At 43.7% G+C, this 19,330-nt stretch overlaps 1 protein-coding gene across 3 annotated transcripts; it reads left to right on the top strand.

Moving 5' to 3' along the window:
- The first annotated feature begins 986 nt into the window (after nt 1-986).
- Nucleotides 987-17,828, top strand: cdh19 (cadherin 19, type 2). 3 transcript variants are annotated; one of them, XM_084702532.1, is made up of 14 exons: nt 987-1,183; nt 5,280-5,460; nt 5,579-5,679; nt 5,807-6,101; nt 7,431-7,550; nt 8,163-8,330; nt 9,301-9,488; nt 10,103-10,356; nt 11,736-11,869; nt 12,274-12,395; nt 12,802-12,919; nt 13,185-13,436; nt 14,595-15,139; nt 15,576-17,828. In XM_084702532.1, the coding sequence occupies exons 2-13, from the start codon at nt 5,316-5,318 to the stop codon at nt 15,131-15,133; spliced, it is 2,436 nt and encodes an 811-aa protein (XP_084558658.1). In that variant the 5' UTR covers nt 987-1,183; nt 5,280-5,315; the 3' UTR covers nt 15,134-15,139; nt 15,576-17,828. The 3 variants fall into 3 exon arrangements, with proteins under 3 accessions (XP_084558658.1, XP_084558657.1, XP_084558659.1); XM_084702531.1 differs by lacking the exon at nt 15,576-17,828 and having other exon boundaries at nt 14,595-15,548; XM_084702533.1 differs by lacking the exons at nt 987-1,183; nt 15,576-17,828 and having other exon boundaries at nt 5,307-5,679; nt 14,595-15,548.
- The last annotated feature ends 1,502 nt before the right edge of the window (nt 17,829-19,330 follow it).

Here is a 19,330-nt window from a genome sequence, read left to right as displayed (position 1 = left end):
ATGGAGACAGAGAGAGAGAGAGAGAGAGAGAGAGAGAGAGAGAGAGAGAGAGAGAGAGAGAGAGAGAGAGAGAGAGAGAGAGAGAGAGAGAGAGAGAGAGAGAGAGAGAGAGGCACCATGGAGAGATCTCCTGTTAGGTGACACTAGTTTCTCCCGGTGGCCGGTCTTAATGATGGAATCTATTAGCATGGTTTAGGAATCCAATTAACCTAGTTAGGTCAGCGTGTCAAAACCTGAATCAGATGTTCGGAAAATCTGTGTTTGTGCGCGGGGTGCATGGGTGCGGAGGGTTCTACAGGCAAGTACATGTTGGCAATTTTGTGTCAAAACGAAGAAATTGGTCCGAATTTGAAAATGCCATTTTCATTTTGTGAGCTCAATCATCGTCACGGGTGATAACTGCCCCATTAACAGTTGTGGTAGAGCGAGCCTTTCACAATGGCGTGGAACTGTGATCCTCCACAACTCAATATGAAGGTGAGGCATGATGAAGGTCTCCTTGTGTTTAAATGTCAAAAACACACTGTGGACCTCTTATCACACACAGGAACAGAGGCCTCAGATGAATTGCCATCCTGCCACACCAACGAGATCCTAAAAGAGGTAGATTGTTTGCAAAAGGAGAGAGAGAGTGAGGGTGAGAGCAATATGGAGGAAGACAGAGAGAAAGAGAAAGAGAGAGAGAGAGAGGGGGGGGGAGGAGGGAGTGAGGCTGAGATAGAAAAGCTAAGATAGAAATCCATTTGTATCTCCAGGCTGTGACTATTTGCATGGCAATGAAGGCTGTGAGTGTTCAGCATTGGTCAGATGTGCACCCTGACAATACTCCCTGTGTTTGTTCTTCCAGAGGATGTTTGAGAGAGACAGAGGGAGAGAGAGAGAGAGAGAGAGAGAGAGAGAGAGAGAGAGGGAGAGAGGGAGAGAGAGAGAGAGAGAGAGAGAGAGAGAGAGAGAGAGAGAGAGAGAGAGAAAAGTGGTCAGAAAAGAAGAAGAGGAGGATGTCAGTGAAGGGGATTACACTTTGTGAGAACCATGTATATTTGCCCCTACTGTTGAGAGAGGCTGAACAGCACTATCAGGGCCTGTAGTTAAGCCTTCGTTTGGTTTCTTTTACACCATGATGATGCTCCTTGCCAGCCGCTGGGGATGAGTGGTTTAGGGGACAGCAGAATCACAATTGAAGGTGGGTGTGGTGCTTACTGACTGATGCTTCTGAAAAATATTACGTCTTTGCATTTTCAATCATACAGATTTTGAAATGAATGCATTGGCAGTTTGTTATGAGATTAATGGCAATGAGTTTCCCTGTGTGTTTTATTTAATATCAACGTAAAACGTAACAAAATACTTAAATACAAGTTAATGTGTTATACACAGGGAGAAATACAATAGATGCTGTGTATGCGGCCTGTCCTGAAACTCACTGTGGCCTTTCGGACACAGTGGATTCCATTGCTGGAAAATGACCTCACTGTTTCTCAATGAACCAGTAACTGTTCATCATATTGTCTGTCTAGTGGTCGTCACTGATATAGCTCTTCATAGAATCCCCTGGATAATACAGACTTCAGTGGTCTTCACGGCAATTCAACACTAATAATAGTTTTCATGGTAATCATTATCATTTGAATGTACTCACCATCTGACAGTCTAATGAATTTACATGACAAGTGGACAAATTTGAAGCTTCTGGTTCGTTAATGAGGCTCTCTAAATGATATTTCTGTCTGGGAGGAGAAAAGATGCCAAAGAACAGTCAAGTCCCTGGAAATTTACAAAATCTTTCAAAAATCCCACACAGAGATAATTTTGCCGTACACAAAACAACAAACAAATGGAAAGTTCTAATCACAGGGAACGAGTGTGACGAGGAGACAACGTGCCAGTGTTCCTGCTCTGCTTGGGTTCACCCTGGTCCTGATACAGGGGGGCTGGATGTCGTTGTCTTCTCGCGCAGAACTGTAAACAACAAGTCCCAACATGGGCTCCCCAATGACCAATTACAGAGTGTTTAGTCGCAGCGATCTGGAGTAAGTAGTGAACAGAGGTTGGATGGTTGTGTTACTTCAGTTGGTCCTTCAAAGTGCCGTGTCGATTGTTAGGCTGTCTCGAGAAAACCGAAGGTGAAACTTTTCAGAGGAACACTTGTGGTTTCTGAAACGATGTTGTGTTGCCGCTACTGTAATCATTTTTTACTCTGACAGCATTTGTCGTTACAGTGTTGCTTGTGTTTTTTGTTGTTGTATATATTGTTCGTTTTACAGTTAATTTCTCAAAGGGCCTCACGGTTGCGTACAGATGTCAACACCCGAGACAACTTTTCTTGTTCTGTTGATTCCAAGTGTCTGTTCAGTCCATTGTTAAAATCTCATGACCACACTGTAATATGTCTGTAAAGGGAGCTCCACAGAATCTTCATAAAAGGAAATAAAGTACTGGTCTCTTTGAATCTTGTGCTTAACACTGTGAGACCCGGTCTAATTCACAGTCTGTCATGTGCTGGAACAGTGTATGTGGAGGCTGCAGGAGGTATACTCAGATGGAAGGAAAGACTATTATTGGTAATGAATAGCTGCCAGCTATCCCAGAGCGGCATGTTCTCAACCCAAGAGGTGAGAAAGTCTTTGAAGGAAATAGACCCCTCTCTGAGTTTTCAGAGGGGTACATCCCAGTGTTCGTTTGCACTTCTTGACTGATTTTTGCCAGGTTTCACTGAACTCCTTGAGTTTACGTAAGTGTGATTTCTCAGCCAGCTTCCTTCTATCTTACTTTTTCAGTTTAAATTTAAACATGGTACATACAGCATACATGTTGGCATGTTTCATTGATAAAAAATAACAGTTTGTTAATGTCAAACATGGAAAGTGGTACCTCATGCAATGTATAGTACTTTAAAACGTTCAAATAAGACTTCATCTATTTTTTTCCCCATCAAAACTGTATATTCTCAGTTCACATAAAATATATTTCAGGTTAGCTAGCAGGTTACCAACCATAAATAAGACTAAATACATTTGAACATAATTTTATACAACGTGAGTAAAAACACATTTACATTTAGCAGACTTACAATAAGTACAGGGACATTTCCCCGAGGCAAGTAGGGTGAAGTGCCTTGCCCAAGGACACAAGATCATTTTGCACGACCAGGAATCGAACCGGTACCGATTAATAGCCCGATTCCCTAACCGGTCATTATTTGTTAAAAAGTATCCTGTTTTCTTGTCAGTGCTGTTGATACTAAGCATGAAAAAAATAACATAGGCCTTCACAGTAAGACAGTAAATCTATCTAAATAACAAGACATGTTAAGGGCTTTAAAAGATGCTTGTCCACAAGCTCTCTTTTTGCCTTCAGTCTGATCCTTCACTTTGTGCCCATTTTGTCAGGTGACCATCTCAGAATCCACCGGGCAGTGTAACATGCCGACCCGTGCCAAACACAGTGGCGGGCGCCTTGTTCCTGTCTGATGGCGGTTGGCATACTTGTGAGATGCTAAACATTGGCAGATGAGAGTTCTTCTCTGTAATGTCAGGGGCTGTTGTCTGTTGTTTTGGCCCAAGGCGGTTTCCTAGCAGCTCTAGGAAAGTCCGTCATTAGCTCACGATTCACTGGCCACTAATTGGACTGTCACTCCACAAGGCTCCTAGATATGAATATGCTCGGTTGAGACTTGCATTGAGACAAACACATACACTCTCACTCACTCACATTGAGTAACTAAATTGAATTTCAGAAAGGAAATCAAGCATTAGTAATTGATTTTTACCATCCCATCATTTTAAATTGAGCTTGGCAGCCAATTCAACATCACTATATTAAACAAGAACATTATGCATTCTTCAAACATGAATACTGATACTACTACTGCAACAAATCCTAGCTATTCGATTTTCATATCTTATATTATAGAAAATACATTTTCTAAAAGTAGCCTACCTCAACCAATGGTTAATCTATAGATAAAGTAGATCAGCTAAAATAAGATTTTTTTCAATTGAGTGAAATCACTATGTTCAGTCATTGTAAATTGATTATTAATAAATGGATGGATTACACATATGTATTGTGTAATATTAGGGAGGGAGCCATTTGCGGTTGGTTGGTAGTCAAAGATTACGATTTAAATTGAACAACAACAAAATCCAATTTGTTGATCTGTTGAATGTGTTGGACAGCCTGTTCAAAGCTAGCTGTTAAATCTCTAAGTCTAACTGTCAATTCTGAGTCTAATTTCAACCAGCCATCTGAGATACTCCACAAATAGAAAACCTAAGAGGAAATGCTGGCCAATATCTACATCGGGAGAGAACATTGACTATTGGATTCCGTTGCAGACCAATCACACACCTGCTCTATCAAATGGCAGAGGAATGAAAGTTCTGGAACAAATTAAGTCTGTGTGATGGACAAACAAATGTAAAAAACCTTTAGGTGTGCAGTTCTGAGTGAATGAAAATGGAAGGATTAGAAGAAAATAGTGTTATATAATTTTGGGGGAAAATTTGATACACTAGCTTCTTTGTAGTGCGTTACTATTGATTTCTACTTCTGTTCATTGCTGTGGGGGCAAATTTGTTTCTGAATGAATTCCATGTATGAACAGATAAAAGTCTTATTTTTTAATATATGTGATGTATGAAATTTCAAGCAAAGGCTACTTGACGTAAGAAGTTCAGTTTCGGACCACCATAAAGTACTTTAAATCAGTGTAACAGTGCAATTTCATTTGCATATTTAAACATTTGATGTGATATGATGTTGTGCAGTTGTTCTGATGTTGCTGGACAGCTTTCGGATATTGTTCACCAGGATTCTTCATGCTTCTGACCCTGGACTGGGTCTATAATTGGAGCATTCATTTTCATCACAGTTCTTTCTCCAAAAGCATGTGTCTCTATAATCCATGTCTCGGCATAGGGTGATTCAATTAGAGCTGTCCATTAGTCAGCTGTGGTGCCCATACTAAAGTAATGCTGTCTGTGTCCCACTCATGACAGACAGCACTGTCTTGTTCTCAGCCTCAACAAAGAGACTTTTATTCCTCACAGGATGTGATGTCAGGACCTCCCCCCAAAAAACTTGGGGTGGAAAAAAGGATATAAACAAGAAGTTCATGATCTTGTGAAATGTGATTTTGGCAGAGGACTTCCTGAGTGAGAGATTGTATGGTCGCATTCAGTGTGGCTAATCGCGGTCTCTAATAGCAATGATGCCTGGCATTTGAGGGCTTTGACCAAGAAACAACTCACCACAGGTCCTTAATGTTTATTTCTTAGAGGTATGGGCGCGCACAGAGACCAGCCCATGTGTGGATGGCTGACTGCCCCTCTGTGGTCATCTTCAAGCTACCTTGCTGTGATGCTGAAAGGTGGCACGGAGGTGTTGGCCCAGTGACACCTGCAACTTCCGTGCTCTGGACCAGCGGGATAATAACAGGAGAAAATGCACCAATGGACCGTGAGAATGAGCAGCCCTGGAGCGCTGGCCATAGTTATTATACTGTCCATGATAACCTGCTGGGCGTGGGGTGAGGAGAGAGCCTTGCTGGGTGTGGAAGCTGACCATCTCTCCCCAGGCTCTGGCTCAGGCTCCACGCATCGCCGCCTCAGACGAGGCTGGATCTGGAAGCAGCTGTTCGTCCCTGAAGAAGACCCTACTCCTCGCGTCATTGGGCAGGTACCAGCCGATACTCTGAACCTTTCTGAATGGCCTTCTGCTTCAGGGACCTTTTTTCCTGCATTTTGCCCTGCATCCCTATTAGTTAGGCAAACACATTTAAATACAAATTGTTTTTCTCCCCCAGCTTAAATCTGACTATGATAGAGGGGAGTTCTCTATCAAGTATATCCTGGCAGGTGAGGGAGCTGGGAATGTGTTTGAGATCGACGAGTTCTCCGGCGAGATCCGGACACTGCAGAGGCTGGATCGTGAGGAGAAGGCCTTTTACGTCCTCCAGGCACAAGCTATCAACAGGAGGACTGAGGAACCTGTTGAGCCCCAGTCAGAGTTCATCATCAAGGTGCAAGACATCAACGACAACGTCCCGCAGTTTCAGAACGAGCCCTACATCTCCAGCATCCCTGAGATGTGTCCTATCGGTACGTTGAGTTGTCATCTCAAATCTTTTATAAACATATATTTTCTTGTCTGATATTCAGCCACCCTGGTGAAAGAAACTACAGTAGTTTAATATGTGCATTTGCATTTATACAATAGTTGAAATTGTCATTCAATTATACATTTAACAAAGTAACTCAGAGGAGGTTAGAATGAACCAAGTACTGTAATATGTATAGCAAAATATAATTCAAATTATTCGAATAAAACTCAGATACAAAGGAATTTGTGATTGTAATTATATTTCCACCCAATTATTTTATTACGTCCCACCGCTCAGGCTTGAAGGTAAGTCAGCAGCTTTAAAATGAGACCAATTCAAAATTAATAGTCTCATCAGATCCTTTTTAGAAAGTAGAGGAAACTGCTTCCTCTGTCCCACAAATACAATGTTCTCTGTCCGTCCTTCAGGAAGTTAAAGTATTGGTTTAGGTATCACACCTCTAAATCCCTTCGTATGATTTATTTTTCCTTAAATAATGTTATTATTACCAGTGCTGCTCCATAGCACAAGCATTACCATTTCAATTTATATGTAATCTGCTTTTTGGCGAATAATATCTTACTCGTAATAAATCATAATGCATTTCACTTGAAAGCGAGAAAAAGAAAGAGAGAGAGGAAGAAAGCTTAAGAGAAGGGAAGGAGACAGAAAACGGAGTGGGGGTACGGAGAAAGAGAGACATAGATGTAATACCATGGCTAAGAGATAGAAAAGGAGAACCAGAGTGGTCACTGGAAAAACCCACACAGATAGACACACAGACCACTAGACAGACAGCGGAAGATAGCGAGAATGTAGTGGAGAGAAAGAGAATGATAGTGTCAGTCGTTGGAAGTGAGAAAAAAGTGCCAAAGAAAAGGGCAGAGAAATAGAGAAAAAGAAGGAAAGAGAGGAGGAAGAGAATGAAGGAAGGCTATAAAGGGAGGTTGGCAGAGAGAAAGAAAGGGAGGGAGAAGGAGGAGAGAGGGAGCGAGAAAGATGTGCACAGCAGGGCTGGAGAGGTTGTCACGCACACCTGCACAGCCTCAGTGGTTTGTGAAAGGCTGCTCTCGCCCTCCTCCCCTCCACCCTCACCTCCCTCCCCCTCCACTGCCCTCTCAGCAGCCCACTCTATGCCCCCCCCCCCCCCCCCCCCCGAGTCAGACAGACAGCACCCACGGGACTGTGGCATAATCACTTTATTTCCCCCGTCGACTGGAACTGCAACCTGAGCCAAGTCTGCGCCGTGTGATCTCTCCCCTCCCCCTCTGCTCCTCCAATCCTTCACCCTCCCACACCCTGTTCTCCCCCCTCCTCCCCACTGCAGGAACCACTGTTGCCCAGGTGACAGCCACAGATGCAGATGATCCCCTGTTCGGAAACAACGCCAAACTCATCTACTCCATCCTGCAGGGGGAGCCTTACTTTTCTGTGGAGCCTAAGACAGGTACCTGAAACTTCTGAACACACCCTGAAAGATGAAACATTTATATTTTGAGTTCCTTTCAACTTTTTGATTTTAGTTGGTTTTGAAAATTTGGAGAAGCTCCTTGATGAACTTGAGGTTCTTGTTTGAACCATTTGGCCATTGCACTCTTTTAGTATAGTTTTTGACCACTCATTTCACTTCTCACTTCATGCATTTAATGAAGAACATATAAGATGGTACACTCAGTACTTTCTCTCCACACACATTTTTGATATGTACTTGAGCTGGGCATGTAGTGAGCCAGAAAGTAGGTACATTTAGACAAAAATGGTACCACCCACAGATTAATTCTGTTGACATCCTGAACCTCTGTCTCAATCCTTCCTTCTCTAGTTTCCTGTGTTTGAACATTTCCCACCCTCCCTTTCTGTCAGTTTGTCAGTTTTTTGTTTGTTTGTTTTATTTTTACACCTTTGGGGTGCTGTATTTTTTTTTACCTGTGAGGTTATGTTATGTGCTAAGACTGTCAGACAAGATGCTAAGAGTTATAAGCTCAGGATCCGTTCCAGTTCTTTGACGACAATAAAGAAGTTATCAAAATCTAACTGTCCGACCCCCAACCCCGCCCAGGCATCATCGTGACCTCATGGGCCAACATGGACCGGGAAGCCAGAGAGCTTTACCTAGTGGTGGTGCAGGTGAAAGACATGCTGGGGCTCAGTGGAGGATACTCCTCCTCCACCACTGTCACCGTCAGCCTGACCGATGTCAATGACAACGGACCCACCTTCCAGCACAGTGAGTGGCTTCAATCAAACTCACTCACACGCACACGCAACACATTGAAATGCCGGCAGTACCAGCTGCAATGCCTTCGAAATGCAGCTATCGAGCCTGGTCGGGATTGGGTTCAAACCATGCCCCAACAATGCTGTATCACCCCACGTTATTCACTCTACAATTCAAAACAGAGTACTGTGTGTGTGTGTTTGTGTTGCTGCAACAGTATAGGTTAGGTTGTGGATGTGTGTTGCGTGTGTGTGTTTTGTGTGTGTCTGTGTGCACGAGAGAGACGTGCGCCAGCCGGCTGGATGAATTTAATCATTCACACATGAAAGGACATTTGTCATGACCTTTGGAAACAAACCTGGCCTTCTCAGAGATAAACCTCTCCAAATGAAGGCCTTAGGAAGAAATCAATTCCACAGAAATGGAAAAACAAGGATGGGGCTCTTAACTATGCATGCTATTCTGATATCCCTTGTAGAATGAGGAGGGTTCTCACTCTGCAAGAGAATACAGTAAACAATACACAGTATACAAGTAAACTTGTGGGAGAAAGTTTCAAGTTTCACTAGACTTGAAATATTTTGTTGTTTGTTGTTTGTCTGGTCTCGTCCAAACAGCCTCACCAGAGCACATAATCACATTTTCTTATCTTCTTATTAGAGTCAGGTCAAGATTGTATAGACTCACAGAGACTTATCTTTGACTCCCACAAATTGACTCCCACCAAATAAATGATCTCCTCTCTTCTTGTTATCATCTTCAGCAACAGTGCAGCCTCTCCTTACTGACTCAGTTATCCTGTTCTCAAGTCTATTGAACAGATATCCAGGCATCCTTAGTTTCACAATGTCAATCATTACAGAACACATTCGGGGTCCCAAGGAAGTGGGTGGTGTTCTGGTTAACACAGATTGTACGAGACCCCGGCGAGTTTTAAAACCACTTTGTGACGGGGATCTCACCCTGCCTGTGCCCCCAGACCAGTACACGTTCTCTGTGCCCGAGTCAGCGATGGTGGGCACCACGGTGGGGAGGATCATGGCGGAGGATGGAGACATGGGGGTCAACGCCAGGATGAACTACAGTCTGGAGGACCTGGAGGAGAGCGCCACCTTCAGGATCCAGACAGACCCAGTCACACAGGAGGGGGTTGTCTTGCTGGCCAAGGTAAAAACCTGGCCTGGGTTATCTTGGCAAAAACAATCTTATTTTGACAAATATAGTCTTAAATAGGAATTCAAATATGTGAACGTCTTTTTGCTTATGTACCAGTGTGTGTGTGTCTGGGGGCAGGTGTAACTTAATATGATTCGAGGCTATGACAACATGGAAGTACAATTTATTTTACGTTGCGGAAAGATTTGTCGCTAAATTTGTCGCTAGTGGCTAAATTAGATTGTTTTTGTCGCTAGGGAAGGTGAAAAGTGGCTAAATAACTGCTTTGGGAGAGGATTAATGGTTTTTAGTTCAGCGTCATCTTGACAATCAAACAGGCAGCATCAGTTAAGTGCAAACTCACAGCTGGTGGCCCATTAAATTGATTGAAAAAACATTTTTCACTCTTGATCTGTAGGAATTCTATGTGTGTGTTTCTGTGTAAATGTCCCCTCTGTTTAGCTGTTATTTACCTGTCAGTGGTCAACAGTGCCAATTCATTTAAAGTGGCATGCAGCATGCCGTCAAATCCAATCAACAGAGTACAAAGTAACAAACAAAGGAACAGTAGAATGTCGAGGTAGCTTCCAGTCAAGTGGGTTGTACTGATCTCTGAACTTCTCCAGCCCCTGGACTACGAGACCAAGCGACGGTTTGTAATGGCTGCTGAGGCCATCAACAACATCGTGGACACGCGTTTTCTAAGCTACAACGATTTCCAGGACCGGACCACACTGAAGATCGTGGTTGAGGATGTGGATGAGCCTCCCGTGTTCCTCTCGCCTGTATATGAATGGAAGGTTGTGGAGAACGTGGTGGTAGGGACAGTGGTTGGCTCTGTGACCGCCAGGGACAATGATGCTGTCAACAACCCTATCAGGTAGATATGAGTCTGCAACTGGAAACTAATCTGTCACAACCCCTGTAACTGCTTATCAGGTTGCCCTACAGTATGTTTCACTACACTGGTTAATCAGTTTAGGGGATAGGGGGTTGGGAGTGTGGGTGTGTGTGTGTGCGTGCGTGTGCACGTGTGCATGTTTGGTAGTGTCAGTGTGTGAGTGTGTGTGCTGTTGAAGTGTGGGAGAGGGTGTTGGGTTGTGTCACTTCCCAAGACAGCTTCCTCCATGCGGTGAAAAATCATTCCATTTCCAATAGTGTTAGAGGCTTGGTGCATCCATTTTTACCCTTGATCTCTGTGGATACCCTGTACATGGTCATATTTATCTTATATTACTTTAGTAGGAAATGAGGCCTGCTGAATAAATCATGGCCATTTTTATACCTCGCAGGCTTTTCTATCTATTGCCATGGTATTATCACAAAGGGAGAGGCGCAGGACGCTGGGATGTAATAAAGAGCTGTACGAGGTGGCATATGGAATTCAGATCTGCAGTCATTTGCAAGTGCGTCACGTTGCTGTGGTGACGGTGTGTCGCCCCTAGCCCTCCCCAGAACTGCTTAGGACTGGCAGCTGCCGCATTTCACCGTCAGAGTACAGTGCTCACCATAGGCCCCGGGGTCAAGTTATTGGCACATCGGTGAGATGGAGTAAATCAGCCTTTGGTGGCTTAATGATGTGAGAGATAACTTTACGTGTCCAATTTGGCCTTGTTTGTTCCCCCCCCTCATTGTTGTTTGATCAACTGAGGCTTCCTGTCACATGGTGCGATGCTCCTGTTGAAATTGGCTGATGAGCTCTGTTGAGAGGGGATGTTGTTGTAAGGGAAGAGTTAACTAACGAGTGTAGGTAGAGACTGGTGTTCGGCATTTCTGCCTTTAATCGTAAAGCTTCAGTAACAAACCAAATGGTGTAAATGAGGTGAAGTCACACAACTTTCAAATGTTTTCCATGGATAACATTTGTTTCAGATAAGGCCTAGGAAAAGTTAGCCACCAATGCTGCACCCAGCTAGGCTAAAGAAACAATTCCCACATCATCCTTCATACTGATGGACTTGAAATAGTGTTTACTAACAACTGCGTGGTAACAGATCAACCCCATTGTGTCTAACAGTAGCAGTGTTCAACTCCCAAAAATGATGTGAATACATTAATGTTGGCATATTGTTTTGTTGTGGTTGTGTTTGTTAGTCTTGTCATCTTGGGTCGTGTGGAGATCTTAGTTAGATCCCTGTCAGCAGAGCGAGAAAAATGAGATGTTTCTCCTAATCCATCTCTCTATGAAGCCTCTCTGCTCTGTGTGTGCTCTAAACAGCACAGCTCCCTTAATGTGTGCCCTGGTGATCTGTCTTCAAGATATTCGATTGACAAAAGCGATATCAGGAAAGTTTTCAAAATAGACCCCAACAATGGAACTGTCACTGTGGCGAAACCTTTGGACCGCGAGTCAGCAGCCTGGCATAATATGACTATCACAGCCAAGGAAACAAGTAAGACAAATCAATACCTCTACTGAATAACATTATGATAATAGATCTAGAGTGCATTGCTTCAGATCATTTATTTTTTACTGATAACCATGGTGGAACAGCACAAATACAAAGTTAAAAGACAGGGCTGAGCACAATAAAGTATTAATGGGATCTCAAATGTTTTTATTGCTTTTTAGTCTGTTCAATACTTCTGTCTTCCTTCGGAGTTAGAAGGGAAAAGGGGAGGGTGGGGGGGGGGAAACATTGCTGCCAGTATCCATTTCTATCTCCACTGTATTTCATATTTCAAGATGGACCTTACAGTTACATTTATCACTTTAAACAGCGGTTTTGACAAGAGCTTTTAAGAAAGCATTTATGATAGACTCCAACAAAATGTCTTGTCTCTTCATAACCACTAGACCAAAACCATTTATCCTCCTGGGTGGCTGTGTTCATCAAAGTGTTGGACACAAACGACAATGCGCCAAGGCTGGCCAGAGAATACCAGCCATATATCTGTGAGGGAACTCAAGCTGGCGAGGTATGAACTCCACTCTATTTCACTTGTCGGTCTGACAATGTTTACTTATTGTCCACATACAGTAAGTCCACTTTAAGTGATAATGTGTACAGATGGAATCTTTTTAAAATGTCTGAAGCACTTAAGGTGAATTAAAAAGGAAATGCCAAACATGACAAATGGGTAAAAAAATGTGACATGTGGTTATCACTAAGGCTAAGCTTTACCTCCAGATAAGCTATAAGAAACGTATTGATGTGACATCTTCACAAAGGGGTGCAACCATGAAAGGTTGAGCCCCATAAAAAGAAAGTCCTCATGGTGATATATGACAAGCAGGACCCCCCCCTCCTCTGAATAACACCTTCCCCCCTGTGCCCCCTGCCCCCTCCCACCTTTCCATGGGCACCGTCCCTGTGTTCCTCAGCTCATCCAGCTGCTCAGCGCTGTGGATCCTGACGAGCCGTCTGAGGGACATCATTTCTACTTCTCTATGGTCCCAGATAAGCACATCAACCCCAACTTCACCATCAGAGACAACCAAGGTCGGGCACTGCTGACACCTGACAAGGCTTCCTGTCTGAACAAGCTGAGCCGTGTCAGTGCTTACTTATGCTAAGTGTTCTTAGGCCCACAGTTTTGGTGTATGAATACTACCTTACACATGGTTATACTTCAGTACATAACACTCACTGAAATCTAACCCTTACCTAACCCTACCCCTCCCTAACCCAAACCCCAAATGAACCCTAAACTCCCAAACCCCTTTTTTTCCCTAAACCCATTCCTCTTCCTCCGTCTCCTCCGTAGACAACACAGCCAGTATCCTGGCTCGTCGCAGCTCATTTACCCGTAGGGATCGTGCCCAGTACCAGCTGCCTGTGGTGGTGGCAGACAGTGGCTCCCCTGCTCTCTCCAGCACCAGCACCCTGACCATCACCGTGTGTAGCTGCCAGGCTGGGGGGCACTGCCCGTCTGGGGGAGTGGAGGCTCTGGCGCTCTCCATGGGGGTCAGCCTCCAGACCATGCTGGGCCTGCTGGTCTGCTTGGCAACACTCACAGGTGAATGGACTTCATTTGAACTCATCTTCGTTTTTTGATTTTTGCTTTCTTTTTTATTTATTCCCCTAAGAAAAAGGGGAAAGTTCATTCCATTGAAATTGTAGGAGCGAAGGGGTCTTTTTCAACAGCATCAATAGGTTTTTGGAGAGATGGTCTGGAAATTGAGATTCTGAAGGACTCTGTTAGAATCTCGAGCTTGACGAAAGCTTTTGTGTGATAGCTTTTTTCTTCTTCAGTGTCATCTCTTTAGTCCGTATCATGTGTTTGCGTAACATAAGTTGTTGCAGTTCAATGCCAATACAACTGTTATGGTCTGAAGTTAAAGTTATAAGTTATTCTTTCTCAGCAGATCTGTTGTGTTAGTGTGCGCTAAGGCTCCGCCACCACATCAACACGGCAAGTATGAAGCCTGCCCCCAAAACAGATGGACAATTCCACTCCCATAGAATAACACAGCATAACTTCCACAAATGCAGTGTTCCCTTAACGCAACAGTTAAAACACTTAACGCTCTTCTTGACCAAGATTTCCAAGCAATGAGTGTGTCTGTAGATATATCTCAGTGCCAATGTTGTGTTGGGACACTGGTGGGTTTGCATAGTGTGAAGATTCATTATGACCTACGCTGCTTGGGGTACTCCCCCTGCACACGCCATGAAACTTTAATAGCCATGCTTGCTAGGCTAACATCCAGATAACATTCAGATAAGCAACAGTCCTCGCGAGTTACAATAGACAATCCGCTATTTAAGATTCCTGAGGTTAAGAAACCCTCGGGAGGAATTCCTCCTGTGAGTGAATGTGTGTGTGTGTGTGTGAATTGGAATGCACTGGCGACGACTGAGATCAAATATAATTTTCTTTGCAAAAATAATTGCATCTAATTTGTCCTCTCGTTAAAAGATTTTCACATTAATCCCAGATGATAGAATTTATTCTGGCCCGACCCAAATCATTAGCGAAATGCCCGTGCTGGGAGGGGGACAGGGGTAGGGAGGGGGCAGGGGTGGGGGTGGAGAGGGGGTACGTGGGTAGGGTGGGCGGGATAGGTGGGTGGGACGACGGAGCCATGGTTTATCCAGACCCTAGAAGCTCTCTTCTCTGCTCCAGCTGTGCTGTTGAAACTGTGAAGCTTCCCTCCCATGTGTCTGTCTCCAGCTTTGTGTGTGCTGCTGCTGGGAGTGAGGAGACACAGGCGCAAGCAGCATCAGCAGGCCCTGGAGGAGGGGGAGGAGGAGAAGGGCCCGGGACTGACTGAAAAGGTGCTACGCTACGGAGAACCAGGAAGAGGAGGCGGAGGAGGAGGAGGAGGAGGGGATATGGCGTCCTGCCAGCCCGTCCCCCTCCGCCCCCACCCCCGGCGCCGTGACCGGAGGCTCCGCAGGGAGGAGGTGGCCGCCAGCATCCGCATGTCCCTCCGCCACTCCCATCTGGTGGGGCCCGACGACGAGGTCTTCAGCCAGTTCATCCTGGACAGGCTGGAGGAAGCCGACCAAGACCCCTACGCCCCACCGTTTGACTGTCTGAGGACCTACGCCTTTGAGGGGACCGGCTCTGCCACAGGCTCCCTCAGCTCCCTGGAGTCCTACGGTTCCGAGGCTAGCGCTGAGCGGCACGCACGTCCCCGTGACCCTAGACCACACCTGGTCAGACTCACCCCCTGGTTCGGGGCGGCTGAGGAGGAGACCACCTTCTGAGGCCTGGTATGATGATAACTTCATGAAATGTCCCAGTGTTACATACATATAGTAGAAGACACAGCAACGTCAGTTACAATATATACATATGTGCATTGGTCTGAATTTTAATGAATACATATAACCTTCCTGGACATACACCTAATGTAATGTACCATACAGCTAATGTATGACAGGGAGCATTGGCCATGGATGTGTGGCTAATTTTAGTGTTATGACATAAGTATTTAAATGCATTGTTTTGGGTCACACTCAAGCAAATGTTCTAATTAACACCCTTCATGTTTGTTTGTGATATATAAGCTGTGCCATGCTGTGTTAATTGATCTCATGTTAATTCATATAAAGCTCTAGATAACCCTTTACAGTACAGTTTGTTTTTATTATTCAGTATATAAAGCATATCCTTAAAATACTTTTGAAATGATTACCTTCCATGCAGAGGACCTATGCAGACCTAAAAACATTGTCTGTATACTAGAAGTCAAACACAGCCAACCTCAGAGCCGATGAGAGGCACTCACAGGTCTTCCATTCACACCAAACCATCAGGACATGGATGTGAACATGGATACCGTGCCTGCACTGTGCATGTGCCAGAGCCTTCTGCTGCTCTGTGAGTCACACACAGCCTTCATCAGCCTGACCTGTCGTCAGTCTGACCTGTAATCAGGCCGGACAGCAGAGGAGGGCCTTGGACACCAAACATCCTCTTCAGACTGCCAGTGGAGAGAGACGCAAAACAAGCAGTGAAAAGACTCTGGCAGGGAAAGTGGAAGAAAAAAACAGGAGAAGAAAAGTGGTGTCTGTGTGTGTTGAGGGGTGTTGGGAGACTCAAGGTCTGCTCAAGTGATTCAGATTACTCACAAAGAGTGTCTCAAAAAAGAGAGGAGAGTGTTTGTGTGGAGCTGGTGAATGGGTGAAAGAAGGGATGACGTTTCAAGGCAGCAAGCGTGTGCAACGGTCCAGCCCTCGACATCCTCCTCATCGCTAATTGGTCGATTTGTTGTCGGTGAAGGTCAGTGACGATTTGCAGGGATATTGCTTTGTCCAATCATTATTTAACTTGTTTTAGCGCATTGAGAGCAACCTCAGGTTTTAAGGCATAAGTGGTAACCTGGGAGGGAGGTGTGGGGGGCGGATGTGAGTTTGACCTAAAGCACAATTAGCATTTTACTGCTTTTGACTGTCCTTTCGGCTACATCACACTGCACAGCTGATGCTGTGAGTTGTAATATCATTGCTGGCTAACATGAACTTGAAACCTTTTACATGGGCAATCTATCAAAGAGTTCCTATGAAATTTGAGCAGACTGTCAATTGATTTCCAAGAAGGCATTCAGGTGTCATCCAAAATCCTTTCATACCAGTCACCACACTAAATTAGCCTGTGAATCCTCTCATGTAATTCCATTTTCCAAAGGGTTCCTAGCGGAGTCTTTAAGACCAGAGAGCTATTTAACCTTCCAGACTTCTTCTTCTTCTTTGGCCACTACCCATAGTGAATATCACGCTTAATTTAACATAACAGCCGTCTTTTCTTTACATAAAGTCCATTACTGGGATGTGAGAGATTTCACACTGTCAAATGTCTTGTGGCTCAGCAGAGTCCTGTCCAGGTATTCAGTTTAGCTCCTCTTTTTAAAGCCATTCCCAATCTCACTGTGGTTGTCTGTATAGTGCCAGGAGGGCAGGGGGCATGAGGGAGAGGGAGGCATTGGGGGGGTCTTGAAGATTTTTTTGAAGATTTGTTTACATGGCAGGCAGGTTTATGGAGAAACCACTGTGGCCGTCTCTGCTTCTCCTTAGACAAAACTCTTTTTTGATTTCATCAGGCTTTGAAATGCTTGTGTTGTGCTGGAAAAATATTGATGGCGTACATCTTTACTTTTCACATGAGTAACAGCAATATTATATCAATTGTAGAGACACGTTAATACTTTATGTAATATATACACTGTGTGACCACCGTTTTGTTTCCACAGTTATTACTAATAAGTTACATGGTACTTGATGTATTGGTTAACCTAATGTTACGGAATACTGTACTGAAGTTCACTTTAATAAGGTCTGTATGTGGATATTTTGTAAAATATCAGAGATTGAGATTCCCATTTATTGGAGATTCACACTTCCATTCCAACTGATTATTAAACTGATCAAAGCACCAACAGGGACAGTAAAGGTCTGGGATGAGCTTATAAAGTCAATAGCAAGGCTTAGATATTCATATCTGGAATTAAAATATGCATTGCAAAAATCAATATTTAACCACACTTGGTTTGCATTTTGCTAAACTGGTACCAAGAGAAATAGTTTTTTATCTGCAAGCTCTTGTACTGTGCCACTTCTATGATCGCCACGCGGTGTGTTGGAGTGGAATCTGACAGAAAATGCAGTCTGACATTATGCAAACGTGAATATTTCAGGCTGTTCTGAATACATGTTCCTTCAAGTATTTAACGAGAGGCTTCACAAGTGTATTGGTGGTTAACTTCTGATCCTAGGATGGTAGAAAGATGGAACGCTATGTTAAAAAATATACCAGATACAACCACTTTCAAATTGGATGAAACTCCTGGTTTTTTTCCGCTTGCACCGAGAACATTTTAATGGAAACCACTCACTTCTGTGTTGTCTGAAAGGGGTTCTCTCCAGGAATCCTGCCAATATGTTCTGCTACATGTGGAAAATATATATAATCAGACACTTTTCGATCAACAAGAAACTCTTGTTTGCACACATTGAGTACATATTATGCCATAGCAAATTGAACACTATAACAAATAACATGATCCACCATACTCTTTCCACTATCGGTTGGACTCATACTGGGTTAAAAATGACCTTCAAGGCATCTAAAAAGGTGGGTTCACCTGTGTCTTGAATACCATCGCTTTGCATGAAAGCTAACCCCTTATAGCCATCATTCTTTCATTCTTTTTCAGCTCATTGATGTTTCATTTTGTCTCTGCGAGCACAGCTGTTAAAACTGAGTGAGGCTGGTGGGCTACTCATCATTCATCTCACAACTCCATGATCTGATTTCATATTGTTCCTACCTGAGGTTCACACTGGGAGAATACTATTATGGAATACCAAAGCTCAGGGTCCAAAGTGAAAAGTCCCATTAATAAAGAAGAGATTACTTTCACTCGATGTCAGGGCTTTCTGCCTGCTAAAGGATTGATGCTTCCTCATTAAATCTGTCCATTGAAAGGTCCTTACAGAACTACCCAAGTGCCAACTGTAGGTGACTTTTTATCTTTGCTTTGTATTATTTTCCACTTTTGTGGTTATGTTCAATGGGCTTATCGAGGTATTGATATTGGATGTTTCTTTCACCCTTTTTATCTTTATTTTTCTTTTCATTCCCCTCTTTACTTTCTTTCTTTCTCTGTTTTTCTCCCTCTCTCCCCTTCTGTTTGAGCCACAGGGTGTGTTGTTCACCGTGCGTTGTTTGGCCCATCATTCAAAACGCAGGGCTTTCACTGACGTGCAGTGGAGCAGGAAAATGCAAAATGACTCACCCACATTTCAGACCCTCTTCATTTTCACTTGCCTTATTACAATTGCGCGCACACACTCGCACACACTCACAGACACACACACACACACACACATACAAAAGCACAGATCTGTACTTTCACAGGTTATTAGTGAAGTCTCTTGAGTTAAAGATTCGCCGCCCATGTGCCGAGGTGTACAGTGATGTCATCACAAGCTCATGTGCTGTCAAGGAACTGACATTGAAGAGAGGAATGGCACAGGGATACCACTAATTAGCTGCCATTCATAATTGATTAAAGTCAGAATATAAATAATGAACAGAAATGTAATTTTATTCGAGATGTTTTGTCATTTACTGTTACCCAAGGCGCTGCTCATTCTCGATGCAAACATGGCCCTGTAATTGCAGAGTAATTTGCCAATCATATTTAGTTAATCACTTGAAAGGGCAGCCAATGTATTCTCTTTACTTTCCTAACTTTACTTGTCTTAAACTTCTCATATACTTTGTGAAAAGTGGAGGATAGACAAAATGGAGACGACCAAGATCAGATTCTATTAAATAATTCACATAGGGTATTCTGATATGTATGACTCCATTATGTAACGTAAAAGAGCAGTGCTTCAGTACATTCAATCTAAATCTTTATAAAAGAATCAAATCTCCCCACCTTGCTCTCCGGTGTG

The sequence above is a fragment of the Hypomesus nipponensis genome, chromosome 8, assembly GCF_054491055.1.
Source record: "Hypomesus nipponensis isolate SF chromosome 8, ASM5449105v1, whole genome shotgun sequence".
Classification (NCBI taxonomy): Eukaryota; Metazoa; Chordata; class Actinopteri; order Osmeriformes; family Osmeridae; genus Hypomesus; species Hypomesus nipponensis.
The sequence above is the reverse complement of the archived record's forward strand: the minus strand, read 5'-3'. Positions and strand labels throughout refer to the sequence as shown.